Source organism: Carassius gibelio, chromosome B24 (genome assembly GCF_023724105.1).
Source record: "Carassius gibelio isolate Cgi1373 ecotype wild population from Czech Republic chromosome B24, carGib1.2-hapl.c, whole genome shotgun sequence".
NCBI lineage: Eukaryota > Metazoa > Chordata > Actinopteri > Cypriniformes > Cyprinidae > Carassius > Carassius gibelio.
Genome location: NC_068419.1, coordinates 144747 through 163877, shown reverse-complemented (window position 1 = coordinate 163877; position 19131 = coordinate 144747). Strand labels below are relative to the sequence as shown.

Sequence of the window (19131 nt, the reverse complement as noted above, 5' to 3'; positions counted from 1 at the left end):
AGGAGATAAAAACCATACTTATTACAAATGTACTCTATATAAACGATACATTCGCACCCCATTAACGAAGGTGTTCTAGGAAACACATCTGAAAACATGAACTGAAACTTATTTGCATAAACACATGAACAAAAATACCTAATGTACATATCTGTTCAGCACATGCATAAATAGTCTGTGGTGGAGATTATTTAGAAAAGGGAATTTTCAGTAGTCAATCCAAACATCAGTTTGTGTCTGCTTAAAGTGCACTAAATGTTTTAAGATGTGAAATGACTGCAAAAGGCAAATATTACCATGTTTGCACAGTGAATCATATTTGATGTTAAACCAGGTTTATTAAAGCATATTATAAAAAGCACATGCTTTACAAAATAGTCGTAACATGTGTATACAGTATATTCATTTAAAATTATAAAAAAAAGAAACTAGAAACAAAAAAATAGAAACAAAAAAAATTGCCGATTGATTTTGGTTTAGTTTTTTTCTTTTTCTTTTGGAACTATACAGTATAGAAATGAAGTTTAGTTTGTTTTATCGGAGCTCAGTTTACACCACAACCTGTCCCAGAATGCCTCATGCATCTCAGGCTCCCGTGGCCAGTCTAGATAGGTTCTAGTTTTTACCAGCCGGGCCAATCTATGATGGGAGGATAGCAAGCGAGACGGAATCATTTCTAGGAACACCAGGATAAGAATGTCCCTGTGTTCAACTTGGAGCCGGTAGGTGGCCAGCTGCATCTCTAAAGAACACCAGTTGCTACGGATGTAGTTGCGACTGATGAGACAAAGAGTCCGGCGACTTGCATAGATGCTGTCTGTGATGTTTTCCACAATGTCTTGTCCCAGTTGAAAGTCCCGACTATGAAGGCAGAGACGCAAAAATGGAGGTCCCCGCTGCTCTAAATTTGGGAGAAGTTCCTCCATGACCCAATTCTCGTCCTTACTGCTGTAGGACACAAAAACATCGTAGCGGTACTGGTGTTTACTGTTCACATGCAAAGCCTCTCGTAACCATCCACTGGCGATGTGATAGAATGGCGCAATATATTGGCCTGCAAACTTATATGACAGTACCACAATAATAAAAATACACAAAAAGCCAGAGGTGGAGGTGAAGAACACAAATTCGATATCAAATAAACAGGTTTTGGAATAATCAACAAAGTTAAGGTGGTCGATTCCGTTGTCAGTCAAGCACTGCAGTTCTTTCATGGTGGGCTTGAACATGGCAACCTGCACCTTCCTGTTGTCCTTCGCCCATGAGACCAGCCACGCATTATCACAGTTGCAGTACAGACCCAAGCCCAGAAGATGGAGGTACTTCAAACTAGTGAGATGTTCCACCAAGTTTTGAAGGACATTGATGTTATCTTTGGGTATCAGTACTAGACCTGTCAATGCTTTTAAGTCTTTGGTCAGACTTCCATCCAGAAAGAACATTCTGCAGTTTGTCAGGATCAGCGTCTGGAGTTTTGTCAGATTGTGAAACATTGTGGCCAGGTTCGGCTGCTTCGTCAAGTCAATGTTTTCCAGTTTTAGGGTTTTTAAATGGACAAGTTGATTGATTACAGCCAAGTCTCCAATACCGTCTGAGAACACTGACCGAAATTCCAGATTGACGACCGATCTTACATATTTCCCAATGAATTCATTTCCACAGTTCATATATGCTGCATTTATCTTAAGGGTGTCTACATATGTCAAGAGTGAACTGTTGCAGCCCTCAACGGTCACATATTCACTTTTAATGTGGAAGGTTAGACCCTGACCAAGTGTAGCATGGTTCCTGACCACAAGCTGCATTGGTCTCAAGCCTGAACTAATTAAAACGTAACTTAAATTATATGGAATGATTCCAAATATATCAGAAAAATGGAGTGTGATCAGTGTCACAGCAGGTGGGAAGTTCAGATCTCCCAGCAGAAGTGCACTAAGGTTAATCAGATCTCCAAATGATGCTGGTTCAATATGAATTAAAGGATTTTCTTGGAGATCTAAGACCATAAGTCCATATAAACCACTGAATGCATGTCGATAAATGTAAGATAACTTATTGCTACAGAGTTTTAGCTCTTTTAACTTGGGTAATCCAATGAATGCAAAATCTTCAATGTTAGAAATGTTACTGACGGATAGGTCCAGCATTTCAAGAACTGCAAAACAATAAAACTGGTTGGAAATGATCTTATCTATGTTATTTGTGCTTAGTATCATAACAGAAAGACTTTTGACCGTCTGTGGAAATGAAGCACAAAGAGAAAAGAAATCATTTGGTCTGAGCACATGCTTAATTATGTTAACAAGAGTGAGATTTCTGAAAATCTGAAAGACTGAATATACATCCAAGAGATCCACAATCTTATACACATATATGTTACCTTTGAGCACAATTCCCTTAATATCATCACAGCCATGTGAGATATTAGCAGGGGTTAGTGGCATGTTAATAGTCTCATAACGAACTTCTAAAGACTCAACTGAATATGACTTTGCTGCAGTACACAAGTCATCAACGTTAAGTACATCCACTCTTACACTCAAATCATGAATTTTATGTACTCCAAATAAAGAAAGATCTCTGAGGAAATCAGTGTTTGAAACAAAGCACAATCTATAGATATTTCCCAATGCTTTTAAAGCTCCCTGGTCTACATGCTCTACTATTCCTAAATAAAAATGTACCTCTTCAATATCGAACTCAGTTGATATGTAACTGTCAGAGATGTTGAACACCGAGCAGTTAGGGTAATGAAGTCTATTTAGCTCATATTCCTCTAACTTAAACAGCTTCAGTGATTTTGCTTTTGCAAGTCGACAAACAACCTCAGATATATTCTTCAAGCACACATTGAGTATCTTTAATTTTTGCAGCAGAGGAATCGTCTCAAAAACATTTGGTGCCAGTGGTGATAAACTGTACTGTGAAAGAGACAAATGGTTAAGTGAGGAAAGGCGACTGAAATCAAGAGCTACCTCACAGCAGATTTCTGTAGACAAGAAAGACAGTGTTAATGAAGATACGTTGGTCAGTTCATTAAAAGCCTCTGGGGGGATCTCTGAGAAACATCCAACAATTTCAAGGTATTCCAAGGAAGCAAAGCGTGAGAATGAGTCTGGAGCCAAGGCACCATGGAAGTCTGGTTCCATTTGAATGCAGAGGTTAAGTAAGTTTGATGGAAGTCCACGCAGGTCTTCTTTAATGTTAGTTACATGATGGCACTCAGCAATGTTTGTTTTTCCAGCACAGGTTGTTTCAACAGGAAACTCTTTCACATCACTGTAGAAAAGGCATTTATCAGCAAGCCAAGAACATATGCATGAAGTCTTCAGAAGCAGTATGTAGAGCGAGAACAGAGATACCATCTTCAGTTCCTCGGTGATCTTTACAGCTTATGATTCTTCTTGTCTTGGTTTAATCGTTCTTTCACTGGAGGTTATAAACCATGTCAGAACATTTGAATAAGAAACTAAACTTCCCTTTTCAGTCTCCAAATTCTACAAATGTGTGGCTCTTAGTCTGCTGCCTTATTTCTCTGTGGTATTAACACATACACATGAGGGTTTAAAAGAGAAGTTTTGTCAACCTTTTCTTTTTTTTTTCTTTTTTTTTTTTAAGTCCTGCGTTTCTCATGTTGATCATAAATATCACAATGGAAGTCAATGCGCACTAAAACTGTTTGGTTATCAACATTCTTCATCAAAATGCATCAATGTTCCACATAAGAACAAAAGTCATATAGGTTTAGAACAACATGGGGGTGAATGAAGATAGAAGATTTACATTTTTGGGTGAACTATCTCTTTTAGGATCAAGTTCTGAAAGCTCATTTAGCCATTCTGAGCTGATTATTGTTTAGCTGAATTTGATCAAATTTCAGTAATTTCTGAGAAACTGCAGTGTGACAAGTGTGATATTTTTTATATAAGCCAATTTAGGGGCACTCTCATAACAATTACTCTCACGTAGGGTATAATACATGGCCAATATAATTAGCTTCTGGTGAAGTGCAATAATGAAATTTTACAGTTTAAAGTCTGCTAGGATCGAGAGCTGACATCACACTTTTGAATATAACTTTTTTTTTTAATGGTATTTTGCATATAAATATCACCAACAAAATAAAACGTAAAACACCCTGCATGAAATGTCAATCTAAATTGTAAGCAATGTTTCTGTTAGTGTTTAGATGTTAAGTAATTTAAGGCAGTTAAATGCTTTATATATAAAAAAAGAAAAAAAAAATCCTCTGTACATGGAATAGTCCCATTGTTCAAACATGGTAAAAAAAAAAAAAAAAAAAAAAAGTATACATTTTTCTGTATCATACATAATTTAAAAAGCAAAACATTAAAGGTTCATTTCAATTATGTGTATACTAACATTTAAATAAATTAGCCTACATTCAACCTACTTGGGATGTGTACTTTATGTTTTCTTAAATTAATTGAAAGTTGCAAACCAAAGACAAAACGTAACTCACAATTCACAGTCAAAATACAGCTTTATATCAGTAAACCTGTTGGCAGACTCATCGTAAAAACATATTTTAATGCTTTCTTGGTTTGTTTGTATAATATAGGAAAGTGCATCCACTTTGGGGTTGAGTGTAACGACACACTCTCTGGTTGAACTGGAACAGCTTGTTTAAAGTTCATGCCTCCAGAAGGTCAATGTGGACCGCTCCGGTCACACAGGTTAGCAGAATGACGTTTAGCTCACAACTTTGTACCATTGTCCTTATTCTCAGTGTTGCTATTCTCATCACAGTGAAAGCCACCATTCTCCAAAGTGTAATTCTGCATATCCTGATCCTCAACTGTGCTCTGTGTGCCTTCTCCATTCTCCTCTGCCGATGTCCCCCGCCTACAGCGCTTCATCATGTAATAAACTACAAATACATCAAAAATCATCATAATATGAGTTATCAACTTTTCAAAGTAAAGTGAATGTTATGATTCCCCAAACAAAATATCATATTTTTCAATGTGTAAATGCAGAGTGAACGAGTGAACTTACATCCTATTACAATCGCAGCCACAACCAGTTGGAAGATACTGTAGATTAAGGGGAAAGCGAACATGAGCTCAAGCTCAGAAGGACTGAAGGACAGCTGGGTAATAGTACTGGCCAGCTGGGAGTTCTGCATGCCTGTTTCTAAAGCAATGGTGCGGCACCTGCATTCATGAAAAAATAAACCATCATATTTTTCTTCAGACTTTTTGCCACATTTATTGACCCTTCAGAGTATGTGTTCTAACTGTCCCAGTAAATCATCTAATGCCTCATGGGAAGACAGATTTTTACCTGTACCAAGGTTGTCCCACAAAACGTGCCAGGAGAAAGCCCAGACCAAAGCCAATAAATGGATAAATGGTACCGATGATCCAAAGCGAAGGAGAAATGGTCCATGATGACTGATAAAGCACACCCCCTATGACTGCAATGATGATGATGAGGAAGATTCCTACCACAGATCCCACCTATACATAGAAAAACAAAAGACGTGTGAAGCTGCATGGCATGCATGAGCGTTTATTAAACACAGAAGCAAAAACTAACCTTGAGGATCTTTTTGGCTGCTTTGGGCCACCTGTGTTTCGTGTAAATCCCGAGACCAACAGGGACAAGTAAACTCACTAGTGTGATTCCTGAAATGATCGTCGGCAACATTTAAGACAGAAGTCAAACGGATACATAAAATGGAAAGTCTTGTATTTAGGTTATTTGAGGCCGGTTTACCGATGCTGTCATAAGGGATCTGGATAGCATCGCCTGAAGTCCAGACTGAGGTATAGATGAGCAGACAAAGAGGCATCATTCCCAGAGCCAGAATTGAAGAACATGCAGTCATGCTGATGCTATGGGCAGCAGAAAACAGTGTTAAAAATTGTCGTTCTGTCCCAGCATTGGATTATGATAAATCTAGTAAATTTGCAAATGCCCTTCAAATAATTTGGGTCTAGTTATGCTAAAAAAAAAAGAAAGAAAGAAAAAAATAAATGTGTTAAACAAAACTGAACATTTTCTGTATGTAAAAGGTTCTAAAATATTCTATAATCACAATAATTGTATTATCATTATACTAAAATAATAAACAATAATAAAAAAAAAACTGTATAATTCTACATAATTTCAGAAACATTAGTTCCATCTATAAATATAATTTATCAAACAGATAAAAAAAAAAAGAAAAAAAAAATTCTAGTTCAGCCTAGTAGACATTTAATGAAAACAGTGAAAGTAAACCTACATATGACACTACTGCATTTAAAAAAGACAGACTTCATGTTTAAAAGAGCTGATCGTTACATAATTTATTTCTAGGAACTAGAAAGTGTTACAAGCTATATAATGACAACGGAAAGTGAACAGATGGATAATCTCACCTGAGGTCCATGTCTCCATCTAGCCAGTAGCAGAAAATATTGGAGCTGGAACCTCCAGGGCAACATCCCATGATGATGATGACTATAGCCTGGACTGGAAGCACGTTGAAAATCAATGAAAGTGCAAAGGCTGTGAAAGGCATGATGCCAAACTGGCATAGGAAGCCGATGAAAATGCCCCAGGGCCTGCGGATGTGCACCCAGAGCTTCCTTGCTTCGACGGTGCAACCCATTGAAAACATGACCAAGGCCAGCATGACGGTAAGCGTGGTGCTCATCGCCACGTTCAGGATGTCATTGAATGGATCACGGGGCACCAGGCAGGACGTGCCCGTGCAGATGGTGGCGTTTATGGGGCAGGTGGGCTCTGGTGCACACATGTTGACAAAAGGGAGTTTGAATGAAGTGGTAAAGAAAGAAAATCAGATCCTATGGGGCAGATGGTGTAGATTCCAATGCTTATTTGAGAAAGTGAGCTAAGATTCCAGACATTTTCCGAAACACCTTCTTTCCCACCCTCAGTTCTCTCTTTCCTGCATCCCAGGTGACAAAAAGTGAACTTTTACCTGTCTCTTATAGCTTTAATATCAGCCTATGGTCTATAAAATTCGGAGGAAAATTGTTGAAAAATAATTAACTTACTGCAAATGTTTTATGGGGTCAGCGTCCAAATGCCAACACATAAAAGAAAGAGAGTGAGCGAAAAAACAACAACAATGTAATTGCCGAAGTAACATTTAGACAAAATAAATGCAATTGCACCCTCCTGCAATTTTATAACACTGTGGCACTTAAATTTTATTGTTTTTCTCCAGATATGGGCCTATACCATCACCACCCCTGCTGTTGCTGAGTGGGGAAGACATGATGCCTATATGACCCAAAACAGTACGTGCGTCACACAGATGAAAAGAAAAAAAAAAATGTCATAAACTGTATGATTCTTTTGAAAAGACTTTAGAGATATGACTGTAGGAGTGTATGGTACCTCAATCACTTTTTTCCAAATACAAATACACACACATATACCTTTTCACAAAGTTAAATAAATAAAAAAGTGAACAGTTTGAGGTGCTTATATAACCGTGTAACATCTGTAAGGACTCTTAGGTGCAAAGTACATTGATGAAATTGGTACATACTGCTCTCACAGGGTAAAAGGAAACAAAAAAAGCTTGCTTAAGGCCTTTAACTCTCAGTCACAATATATATTAAAAAAAAGATGTTATGAAGCTCTTTTCCAGTCTTAGCATGGACATTGTGGGGTTAAATACCAAGCACTCATTACACTAAAATTTATATCAACATGACTGTCTTCTTCAATGAGGGTTTTCAGAGTATGTTTGAAATATTAAGGTTAAAAAATGAATTAAAAATGAACTAAATGTAGTTTTGGTATTGGTTTAGAAAATTTGGCAAATTGAATAGTGTGTCTATGCAACTGCAACTGAAAAACAAGCTGTGCTGTACTTGTCAAATCAATGACAATAACCTTGTAATACGCAATAAGATTATTAACACTGGGGTAGAATCACAAAACCCAGCTTTACCACAATTAATTAGCAAGAGTAATGTCTGAAAAGTGTGTGACATTGACCACAGCACACTAGGTTTACAACAAACCAGGGAGATGAAATTACCTTGAGAGAGTCAATTCAAGAGTAAGAAGTCATTCTGTTATTCATTCACTGGGTTTAACCCATTTACTTGGATACAGGTTCAGTAATTAACTCATTCTACAAATAGGCCACAGTTTCCAGTAATTGTGCTAACAGAAAAACTGATCTGTAACTTGATCTGATCATATCATGATGACACATTTTCGTTTAATCTCCAAATGCATGAGCAAGATTTAAAGTTGAAAGGTCACTCACAAACATTCAGAGCTACACCTTCTGCCATTTTATTTCGAAGAACAAATAACAGTAACAGACAGGAATGTGCGTTTGGGGTATGCCCTACGATCTCACTAAAATATAAATGTTTTTATCATACATTTGATTCCTGGATCATTGAGGGAGTTTATACACAGCTGCATGAATCCTGAAACTAGTAATACACTTATTCTAGCATCTGCATGTGAAAAGAATACATAGATTCAGCAATTCAATGGTTTAAATCAGTCATCTTCAAATTGTTTTTATAACATTGAGTCCAGTCCTCAGACATGTGGAAAGGCAGTGCGGTACACTCACGACTGTTTAGCGTTAAGCTGTAGATTTCCTGTAACATGTGCTATGAAACACCTGAGCAGATAAATCCCAGAGAACTGGACTGAACTGCAGGTCAAAGGAAGAGAGGGGAGAGAGAAAAAAAAAAGTTAATTGTATGTGCGTTACTTATCACTTTATCTGTGAAGAGTGACTTCCAGTATTGACACACAAATACAAATGAAGAACCCCTAGCCTTATCTTATCAGCAAGCTGATAACCATCTGACCACATTAACATTTTTAATCTAGCAGAGAGAACCTTCCTCATTTTTATAAAAGAACTATAGTCAGAAGCACTAATATATCCGTATAACAGCTTTGATCTAATTGCTGGTGATCGAGAGTACCTCAGACGCACATTCACATGAAACAAAAAGAAGTGATGAAGGATGAGTGTGCTTCACAAGCTCATCACTGCTCATACGCACATCATCACAATGACATGTGAAACACCTTACAATGCAGCCGTAATGTTGTAAAAATCCTTGATGTGGCCAATATAGCCAAAAAGCAGACTATAATACACACACAAACACATGCACACTGTAGTGTCATTTTCAGCAGCCATTGCTCAATAAACATTTATTTGTAAGTTATTAGATTAATATTCTCTTTAAAAGGGTTAGTTCATCCAAAATTGAAAATTATGTACGATGCTGCTGACGTGTTTTCTGGTGCGCCCAATAACAAAGAAAACACGTCAGCAGTGTTGTGAACGTGCTCACAACAGACCCGGAAGAGAAGACAATGCTGAATAAAGTTGTAATTTTTAGATCAAAATGTATTTTCGATGCTTCAAATATTCTAACGGACCCTCTGATGTCACATGGACTACTTTGATGATGTTTTTATTACCTTTCTGGACATGGACAGTATACCGTACATACATTTTCATTGGATGGACTGAGAGCTCTCAGACTAAATATAAAATATCTTAAACTGTGTTCTGAAGATGAACGAAGGTCTTGCGGGTTTGGAACGACATGAGGGTGAGTTATTAATGACATAATTTTCATTTTTGGATGAAATAACCCTTTAAATTGTGCTGCTTTTTTTGGAAATCATGATACATTTGTTTCTGGATTCAATGATGAATATAAAGCTTAAACGAACATGCATTTATCTGAAATAGAAAACTTTTGTAAGTGTTTGATTTTCCAACATTGTTAGTTTATTTTTATTTTTTTACAAAATCTTCTCATTTGACACCTAGATAATGTTATTTAGCTGGCTAACATAAATGAGTTTTTTTGCATAATTGACATAATAGTGCTTCAGCAAATGTGATTATTGGAGTCACATTATATCTCTATACTTTCCAGCTTGTTGTAAAGTTCCTTTTTTTAAATAAAATACATATTTATTGAACACTGACTGGATTGACAGATAAGAAAGCCACATAGTTAAACCCTGTTTATGTGTAAACTTTACGGGATGCAAAATCATTATCATTATTACATAGAAAGAAATTACAAAAGAGAATGTGTGTCTACATATCTCACCTCACAAGAAATGGCTGTGGGAAACACAGGCTGGTTTGATTTTTGATAAAGTCCCGAAGTTGTAGGGTAAGAGCCAGCAAAGCGCCATGACGGGTTCTGTCTATTTTAGTTACCACCAGCTAAAACATGACAGAGAGGTAAAACATGTTATTTTCTGCCATCTTACACACACACACATACAAATATATATATATATATATATATATATATATATATATATATATATATATATATATATATATATATATATATATATATATATATATGTAGAATACATAATGTATTCTTTCAAATGAAGAGACAATAATATTGTGCATTTGAAAAAGTCAAAGAGGCATTAACATTTAAAATGAAAAAGTACTTTTGGCTTAGTTCACACTATAATGGGTATTTTACAAGATATGGAAACAGATCAGTTTTTCTCCCCTCCAGACTGTGTAGTCAGTGACTGTTGTCTCTACATCTGCTGCCACAGTAAAGACAGACGCCTCAGCACAATGACAAGGTACTTTCTCTCACTGTAAAAAGTACACTAGTATATTTTAGTAAAAGTTGTAGAAATCACACTTTTAAGATCAGGCTACCTCATATATTAACATTTTTCTACAGAGTGGTAACTCTGGTTCTTCAATAAAACAAGAATTGTTGACGAGGTAAAAAAAAAAAAGTTTTTGTATATATATATATATATATATATATATATATATATATATATATATATATATATATATATATATATATACATACATACACACATAGTTTTAGTTTATATTAAATGCTTTATTTTGTCTTGTTTTAAGTCATCATGCTGAGGGCCTCTGGTTGAGAACCACTGTTCTAGACTGAGATGTTGAAAACAGCATTTAATACTCTGATGCCCCCTTCTGAACAATCCCAATAAGAGCATGAGACAAACACTCACCACGTAAGGCAAATTGAACTCCTCACACATCTCCACAGCAACCAAATCCACCTTCTGCAGACCTGCACCTCCATCCACCAGCAAGAACGTCCTCGCCAGACTAGAGACACATAGATGAGAGAATCGAAGAGAAAGAAAAACTATGAATTCTGTCACTCATATATATATATATATATATATATATATATATATATATATATATATATATATATATATATATCTGACACAAACTTTATCATCTACTACTTTCTAAACTCAAAAACAAGCATGCAAAAAGAAATATTGTGAGCTAAAACAAAACAGTATCAACTTCAACCTACTTGTGACGCCCTTGAAGGTACGGTTCAACCATCTCTACAAAGTCCTTTGGGGCCTTGTGTCCATACCCTGGCATGTCGACAAGGGTAAACGCCTTTCCCACAGTGAAGAAATTTAGTTTTTTGGTGTGGCCCTGTATGAAAATAAAGTATTTATCTCTGACCATGCAGGACAGAACGGCAGAGAACATCCATGACATACAGACTCACTGGAGTTTTAGAGACTCGCACATCTACCTCCGGCACAAGAGAGAACAAGGCACGTATGAGAGAAGACTTTCCCACGTTACTTCTGCCCATAAAACACACCTGCAATGCACACAAGCAAACCTGAGACACAGTGTGAAATGTCTAGTGCAGTAGTTGTCACCACTTCAAATGATTTAAAATTAATATTATAAATGTAATAGTCATATATATAAAGCAATCTAAATGAATTAAAATGCTAAAATAAACAACCCAGATGTAAACTGAAATCATATTTCAAATGATGATTAAAGACAATCTTATCATACCTCAGGCTGTTTAAGAAGAGGTACATGGTCTATCCGGACTGCAGAGGTAGAGTAGTCGATACTGTGTTTAGAGGAGGGAGTGAACAGTGTCTCTGCCTGACGGAGTTCCTCCAAGCTGGGATGAAATATCTTGAATTCTTCCTGACTGACCTGTGAGGACAGGTGCTCCTCCAGACTGCTAAAGGGGTAAAGTAGACCCTGACGCCTCCTCTCAGGGAGCACACACACATGTTTGATGGAGGCCAGTTGATGAACTCTCCGAACTACTAAAGGACAATGTGATATATGTGTCTGAAGCAGAGCCAATGTCTTTATCCTCAGCATCCTGTTAAATCAGTTCAATCAAGATGAAAATGTTTGGTTTTTTGAAGTCAGTTCGTGTGTCATATCAATTCATTGGAATTTTTAGTCCGAGAAAATCGTTCTTGATGGTTTCTTAAGTTTAAATCTTTCAACTAAGATTCACTAAATACTATGGTTCATATCTATCCACTTGTATCCAGAATTGAAATTTTATGACTTTTAATCAGATAAATCAGCATTTATTTCACAAATAGATAATAGACATATCACATGTCATCCAAGCGCTGCCTTTTGACAAGTTTTAAGAACTTGTAATCAAAATACACAAGAGTGAAACACACAACCTTCTGCAAGCCTGATATCATCTCAAGGTCTTTCACTAGACTGAAAAACTTCATAAAACTCTATCAAAACCACTGAGTCCAGAAATGCACCGCTTCACGCAAACGCATATTTGTTAAAATATTATTACAATAACTAATTAATATCTCTATATCAACTGTTATTAACGGGGCGTGCTATAGGCTATTTATTTCTGTTCAATCTTATCACGCTGTAGATGCGCTTGTTACATCAGAATCGTTCAGAAGGAAACAAACACAAGAACAAAGGTTCCGCCTTCTTGTATGGGAAAACCTAACTTAATTTCGATGTTATTTTAATTCATGCTGCTGAATTACCACAACTGAGGGTTTTAAATGGTATTTCAAATCAAACGTTGGTTACTGTGTTGTGAAAATTGAAAACCCCCCAAAAAACAAAAAGAAAATAAATAGAAAGCGACTTTTCTGAATGTTATTTACTATCTCTCAATGTAGTCTTTCAATTTATGTGCTTTATAAGCATGACAAAAACTGCAACAGCAGAAAAGATATGATGTCTGCAAAATAAGATACATTGACATTATGCTGAAAAAAAAAACAAAACAATATAAACTATTACAAAATGGTTTTACTGGTTATAATTGAATTTATTTATTTATTAATTATTATTATTATTATTATTATTATTTTATTTTTTATTTTTATGGAAACTGGTCCCTGTGGGGCTCTACTGGTAATTTTGTATTGATAAAACCACTAAATTCTAATGGCATATGTCCCAAAATACACTACAGGAAACAATAGTTGATGGTTTGTAGTTTTTTTTAGTGGAAACCATTAGAATTTATGTAATGTCCTACTGTTTTTTATTTTTAATTTTTTATTTTTTTTCAGCAGTGTAGTACAAATACTTATGTTTACAAAATAGAAAATAGAGTAAAATTACAAAGTGAAATAAAAAAGTAACAATATTAATACAAAATGCAGTGTATTTGCAAATGTAAATAGGCTAACAGAATACACATGTAATATAAGTGCAATTTTTGCTACGAGAAAAACATCGTCAGGACGGATCATTCCTAACCTTTTCTTTGAGTAGCACTACTAATAAATGCAGTGATAATTAGATATTTTAACAACACCCATTTATAGGATAAAAATTGTATTTTCATAAATTTTCACAAAAACCACAACAAAAGCTTTGGAGAAAGAATTATAGCTCTAACAAATGACACATCTTCAAACTGTGTGTGATAAGAATGTTTCAGTAGTAAATTTGCTCCTTACATAGATATAACCATCAGAGGGCAGCAATGTCTTACCATTTTAAAATGCATTTCTCTTCTCAGCACTTTTTAAGATTCAGTACTTCTCGTTGTATTCGGAAGCATATATAAAACAAATGCTTATTAATAATAGAGATACTGACTCTTGAAAAAGTAAAATTGTGTCTATATAATTAAATTGTTTACTCAGTTAGTTTTATTGCTTGACTGAGTTTAGAAAGGTGTCATCCTGACAGTCACCCTGCATGACCTTTCACTGCCAGAAAATAATAAAAAAAGGTATACAGTTGTGAATTTTCCCCTGGTAAGAATGTGAGCTGTATGGCCTTTAAAGCAGTATAGAGCTGGAGTAAGTAATACAGATAGTTGAAGGGAGCATTTATGGGGACGGTTATTGCCCATCACCATCTAAAATATTTATAGAGCTTTAGGAAGAGGAAGTTAAAGCTGATCCTTAATACTACCATCGGCTATACTGGATAAACCACCATACTGATCGGCAAGAGCAGCATAATCCGGAAGCATTTATAGATTTCTTACAAAAATCCAGAGTGAAATAGCAACATAAATCAAAGAAAACTTTAATCTTATATCTGAAAACGTATATCTGTAAACTGTATTGAAGAAAGAATGATGACCTAAACTCAACCATTTCTTATGAAGGCACAAACTGAATTTCCTCTCTCATTGACTTTAACACTAAACCCAACGGGCAGACACAGATCACAGTGATGAAGAGAGAGAGATAAAAAAAGATGGAAAATCTAGTAAGAAGGAGAAGAAATGACAAATAGTCAAATGAGTTTGGATTCAAGCATAGGAGTTAATAAAGAAAGAATCATAATACTAAATGGAAACCTGGAAAGAACTAGATGGATGCAGATATTAAGATGGAGATCCAGAGAATTAAAAACAGATTGTAAGACAGCCGGTATTTGAAATGGAACACTAGAATACTGAATACAATGCAGTATAACTACTGCATATTATTGTTTTATTTATGTGCAATAGTGCTGTAAGCAACCATAAATGTTTCAAACAGCTATGATGTTTTTCACATCACTTCACTATGTTACAATTCGTGAGTGGAGTCTGGATATCCTTTTCGACATACAGACTGTTATTTTGGAAATGTAATACAACTGTGCGTAAAAGAATCTGGCAGTTTAAATATATAATGGCTGAATTTGGAAGAGCACACTAGCATACTACTCTAACTGTTTCGGCCAGGACAAATGAACTGACATAAATATCACCTGCCATATAGAAGTAAATAGGAGTATAGGCTAATCATAATTCAGACAACAATTCAAGAAACAAATGTTTAAAACTGCAACTGATATTACTTCTGGAAATTAATAACTTCTTTTAATTTGTTATTATTTATACTATACAGTTCTTAATCAATAAAGCATTCATGACATTTTACATTTATATATATATATATATATATATATATATATATATATATATATATATATATATATATATATAATATTTTCTTTTTAGTAATTTGTTATGTACTTTGTAATTTTTATATGTATTTTTTTACATTACTACTAAGGTTTCGTTTATTGTTATTAGTAATTTTAATGCTTCAACTCTAAATATTTATTTTATATTTTTATTTTATTATATTTCAATAATTGCAGTACAGTATGCAATTCTACAAAATCGACTGGTGAGTCAGTGAAGTAATTTCTGCCACTGCTTTTAATTCATTTACATGCACAAGGTCAAACAGTTAATGGATGATCAGATGGCATGTGTCAATGGGATAAACTAATCAATCAGTGATATATGTATTAGAATAAGCAGCATGTCTCTCTCTCTCTCTTTTATCATCTGAACTGATCTCTTTGGGATCATTCTGGATTGGCAGAGGCATATTTGCTTGTAAATGCTACAGAAGGAGATGCAGCTGCCGTACTCTCACACTCAGCATTTAATAACCCATCATGGAACAAGCACTTGTTAATGTGACATTGAGTGATTTCCCTGACCTCTCCTTCTCTCTCGTCTCATTTGCATGTTAAGCATCCTGTCTCCTTTCACTTCAGCACATTGTGACCGACACACAAAGGGGCGTCTGCCACCCTTAATGGCCCCACTTCACCCCCTTTCTTCCGTCTCCTAAGAATGAAGCCATATGCAATTCATCTCAGATGACTTCACACAAATCAGAAGGGTCAGTCGTTCAAAAAGCTTAATAGACTGACAGAATGTTACTTATATCTGACACACAGGCTTTAATAACACACTCCGAGGCAATAAAAATGACATAGTGACACACAAGATAAAGACTCGGTCAATGCGATGAACACACCTATGACACAGCCTCACAAAGGAGCTTCTGCTCCAGCCGCACACCCCAGGCGGTGTCTGAATTCTCTTTTTTTGTGTTTTATAAGAGGGGAGGTCACATGGAGAAATACATTGGGGAAAGCATAGTACTCGTATATCTACAATGTGTTCAAAACTTGACCACAGTCTGGGTATATTCAGAATGGAATACTAGTACTGTAAATACAGACACATCAGATACTACCTATAATGTGCAAAACAGAACACATTCATACGCATTTATAAACATTTTAAACAGCAATGCAAAATGGTAGATATGTTAAATGCAAGACATTCTGTCGACCATAAATATTGTATTCTTAAATTTAGTTTTAATAATTACAGCTGAGAAGCATATGTTGCAAATTCCGACCTCAAATGATTTGCAATCAAAATGATTTTGTGTTCCCAATCTAACCCTCAGGAAAGCACTCGATTATACCTAAAGACCAAGATTTTAGATTATTTTCAGGTTTCATTTTAAATTTTAGTCTATCTTATGTCCTTTTGTGATTTTCGTAATATTTCTAAATAGTTTTAATTTAGTTTTATTTTAGTTTTAATTATACTTTCAGAAAGTATCTTAATACTTCAACTCTCACCTTTAATACTTCAACAAAGTTAACATTTCAACATTTCTTTTAGTTTCTTTTCATCTAATATATATATATATATATATATATATATATATATATATATATATATATATATATATATATATATATATATATATATATATATATATATATATATATATATATATATATATATACAGCCTTATTAGGTAATAATTACAATAATAGTTAATATTTAATAACAACAACACTGGATATAGAAGGTAAAGTTGAGCATGTTGCATGTTTGATGCAGTATTTTGTGTTGTGCGTATCGTTGTACTGCAAATGTGTTCCATGCATACAGAAAATTCTCAAACTGTGCATAATAGGCCTCTATGATACTACAGAAAGAGTGAGAGCAGAATGCTGGAATGCTGGACATATTCTTTGTGTTATGTATATAAATTAAGAGAGAAACAAACGGTGGAGAAAGGGTTGAAATGTCAGCAAAATAGGTTCACAATCATCACTCTCTCCCTCCATGTTTTAAAGACATGGTAGCATAAATATTTTGGCAGGTGGTGTTTAGAGGGTATTAGAGCTCAGTGTTTGGGATATCGATCGGGATCTCTGTGCCAGGATCCGCAGAGAGAAAGGAAAGAGGAGAAAGAGAGAAAGAATGACCTTGAAGCAGGAGGTTTGACTTGATAAACAAACTGCAGGAAGGAAATGCATGAGAAAACAGATTAGATGCCACCCAGGAACACTGTCCCACAAATACTTATTAGAGTTCTAACATTTGCATATTATCGACTTAGCTAGGATGTTACCTGTGCAGGGGTAACTTTTTGAAAGTAACATTGGTATGTGCAATGGTTTATAATTAGATTCTTTCAATGTGGGAAATGCTGCAGACTACCATGATCTAGAACTGTACGGCATCACTGTGATCAAGACGCATGAATTGGCTTTTTAAAATGCTGAAAGTACACTTGACTACACTGTGTGCCTGGATATGTGTTATGCCTGGTTATAATACTCCATCATTTGCCATTATCACTAGAAAATGTATACAAACATCCCTATTCAATATAATGTTAACTCTAAAAATAGCTTTGTGTGGGTGGTAACAGCAAAGCTTTAATTGCATCAGACAAATAACACTGACAGCTGAATTCAGAGCATTTTATAATGATTCTTATTTGCATAGAAAAAGCCATGTTTGGACAGAAAAAGTGGCTTATTTTAAATACACATGATGCAGTGCTTCATTTGGACAAGGGGTGGTTTGTGAATTGGTTTTGCATTTAAGTACCACATGTTGATATGCATATTGCCCCTAAATGTTTTTAGTATCTCTAGAAATGAAGTTTAAGCCCGTCCAGGTTATATGATCATTGTGGTGAGATTTTCAATCCTCTTCCAGGTCAGGGTCGAAATAGATTCCTTTGAAGTTACGATATTGTGCACTGCAGAGACTTTGTGGAGTGCTGTAAGTTTCCTCAAAGTCGCTCAGGGACTGGTAACAAAGAATGTTTATCCCTGTCTGAAACTCTAGTAGTCCTCAGAGAAGTGCAAAAACATCAAAAATAAACCGTCTCTGTCATTTATAGCTGGACCAAAGGACACTGCGGGAGATCTCTGGTACATACACAGGGGAGTCTGGGGGGTAAAACCAGCACTGATTACCAGGGCCCCAAAGGAAGAGAGGGCCCTTGTAAAGTCTGAATCTGAAATATATTTAATTTTACCTGAATATCTTCATGGGGGAGGGCTATTCAGAACTTCATCAGAAAATCTTTAATCTAAATGTGTTTATTATTGCTCTGGAGTTATGTATGTGAGAAGACGTGCTTTAAAGATGAATAATGCAGCTCACTTTGTTTAGAAAGGAAAGATTTGGACTGGAAGGAGCCCAAGTTAACTTAAGCTCAGTCTGATCGAGAAACTGTAATTACTGCTGTTAGAGAACAGCCTACAGTCACAAATGACTGTACCAAAGCAAAAGTCACCCTCCTTTAATAACACACACTGACACACAATAGGGAGTGATAGAGCTTCAGAGATAGAGAATGAGCTGGTGTGTGTCCTTTGTTTTAGTCACAAGACTTGTACTGAATGTGAGGGAGTAACTAGGCCTACCTTGTTTTCCATACAAACATACAAGGCAAGGGCACCCAGAAGGACAAAATCCCTGCCACACAAACACCCATCTCCATTTCTAATGCTTTGAGTCCTGTTGGCCTCCCCACTTTCAGAAATTTTGGAGGTGACAATAAATGAGGCGATGTGAACCCACACTGCTGTCCATTGTGCCGCCCTGGGCTCTGACAACACACAGAATACTAACAATGTATTTAATGGACATAGGAACATGTGGTGCCTAACCCCTGCTGTAGGTGTCAGCGTGGGGCTTTTGTGTGGGGGACGGGGTATTAGGGCATGTGTGTGGGCTCAAGTCA

At 35.7% G+C, this 19131-nt stretch overlaps 3 protein-coding genes across 4 annotated transcripts; all 3 read right to left on the bottom strand.

Annotated features, from left to right (window-relative positions):
- Window positions 1–326: 326 nt before the first annotated feature.
- Window positions 327–3494, bottom strand: LOC128013652 (toll-like receptor 13). Its single transcript, XM_052596776.1, has one exon. The coding sequence runs from the start codon at window positions 3363–3365 to the stop codon at window positions 525–527; it is 2841 nt and encodes a 946-aa protein (XP_052452736.1). The 5' UTR covers window positions 3366–3494; the 3' UTR covers window positions 327–524.
- A 747-nt stretch (window positions 3495–4241) lies between these two features.
- LOC128013653 (ileal sodium/bile acid cotransporter-like) lies at window positions 4242–7028 on the bottom strand. The gene is made up of 6 exons (XM_052596777.1): window positions 6390–7028; window positions 5743–5861; window positions 5563–5651; window positions 5308–5483; window positions 5020–5177; window positions 4242–4891 (listed from the first exon to the last, which is right to left on the bottom strand). Exons 1-6 carry the CDS (start codon window positions 6767–6769, stop codon window positions 4719–4721), a joined length of 1095 nt encoding a protein of 364 aa, XP_052452737.1. The 5' UTR covers window positions 6770–7028; the 3' UTR covers window positions 4242–4718.
- Window positions 7029–8276: 1248 nt separating this feature from the next.
- LOC128013655 (GTP-binding protein 8-like) lies at window positions 8277–12745 on the bottom strand. 2 transcript variants are annotated; one of them, XM_052596779.1, is made up of 7 exons: window positions 12505–12728; window positions 11858–12182; window positions 11553–11651; window positions 11346–11476; window positions 11026–11125; window positions 10104–10222; window positions 8277–8668 (listed from the first exon to the last, which is right to left on the bottom strand). In XM_052596779.1, exons 2-7 carry the CDS (start codon window positions 12179–12181, stop codon window positions 8581–8583), a joined length of 861 nt encoding a protein of 286 aa, XP_052452739.1. In that variant the 5' UTR covers window position 12182; window positions 12505–12728; the 3' UTR covers window positions 8277–8580. The 2 variants fall into 2 exon arrangements, with proteins under 2 accessions (XP_052452739.1, XP_052452738.1); XM_052596778.1 differs by having other exon boundaries at window positions 11858–12745.
- Between the last annotated feature and the right edge of the window lie 6386 nt (window positions 12746–19131).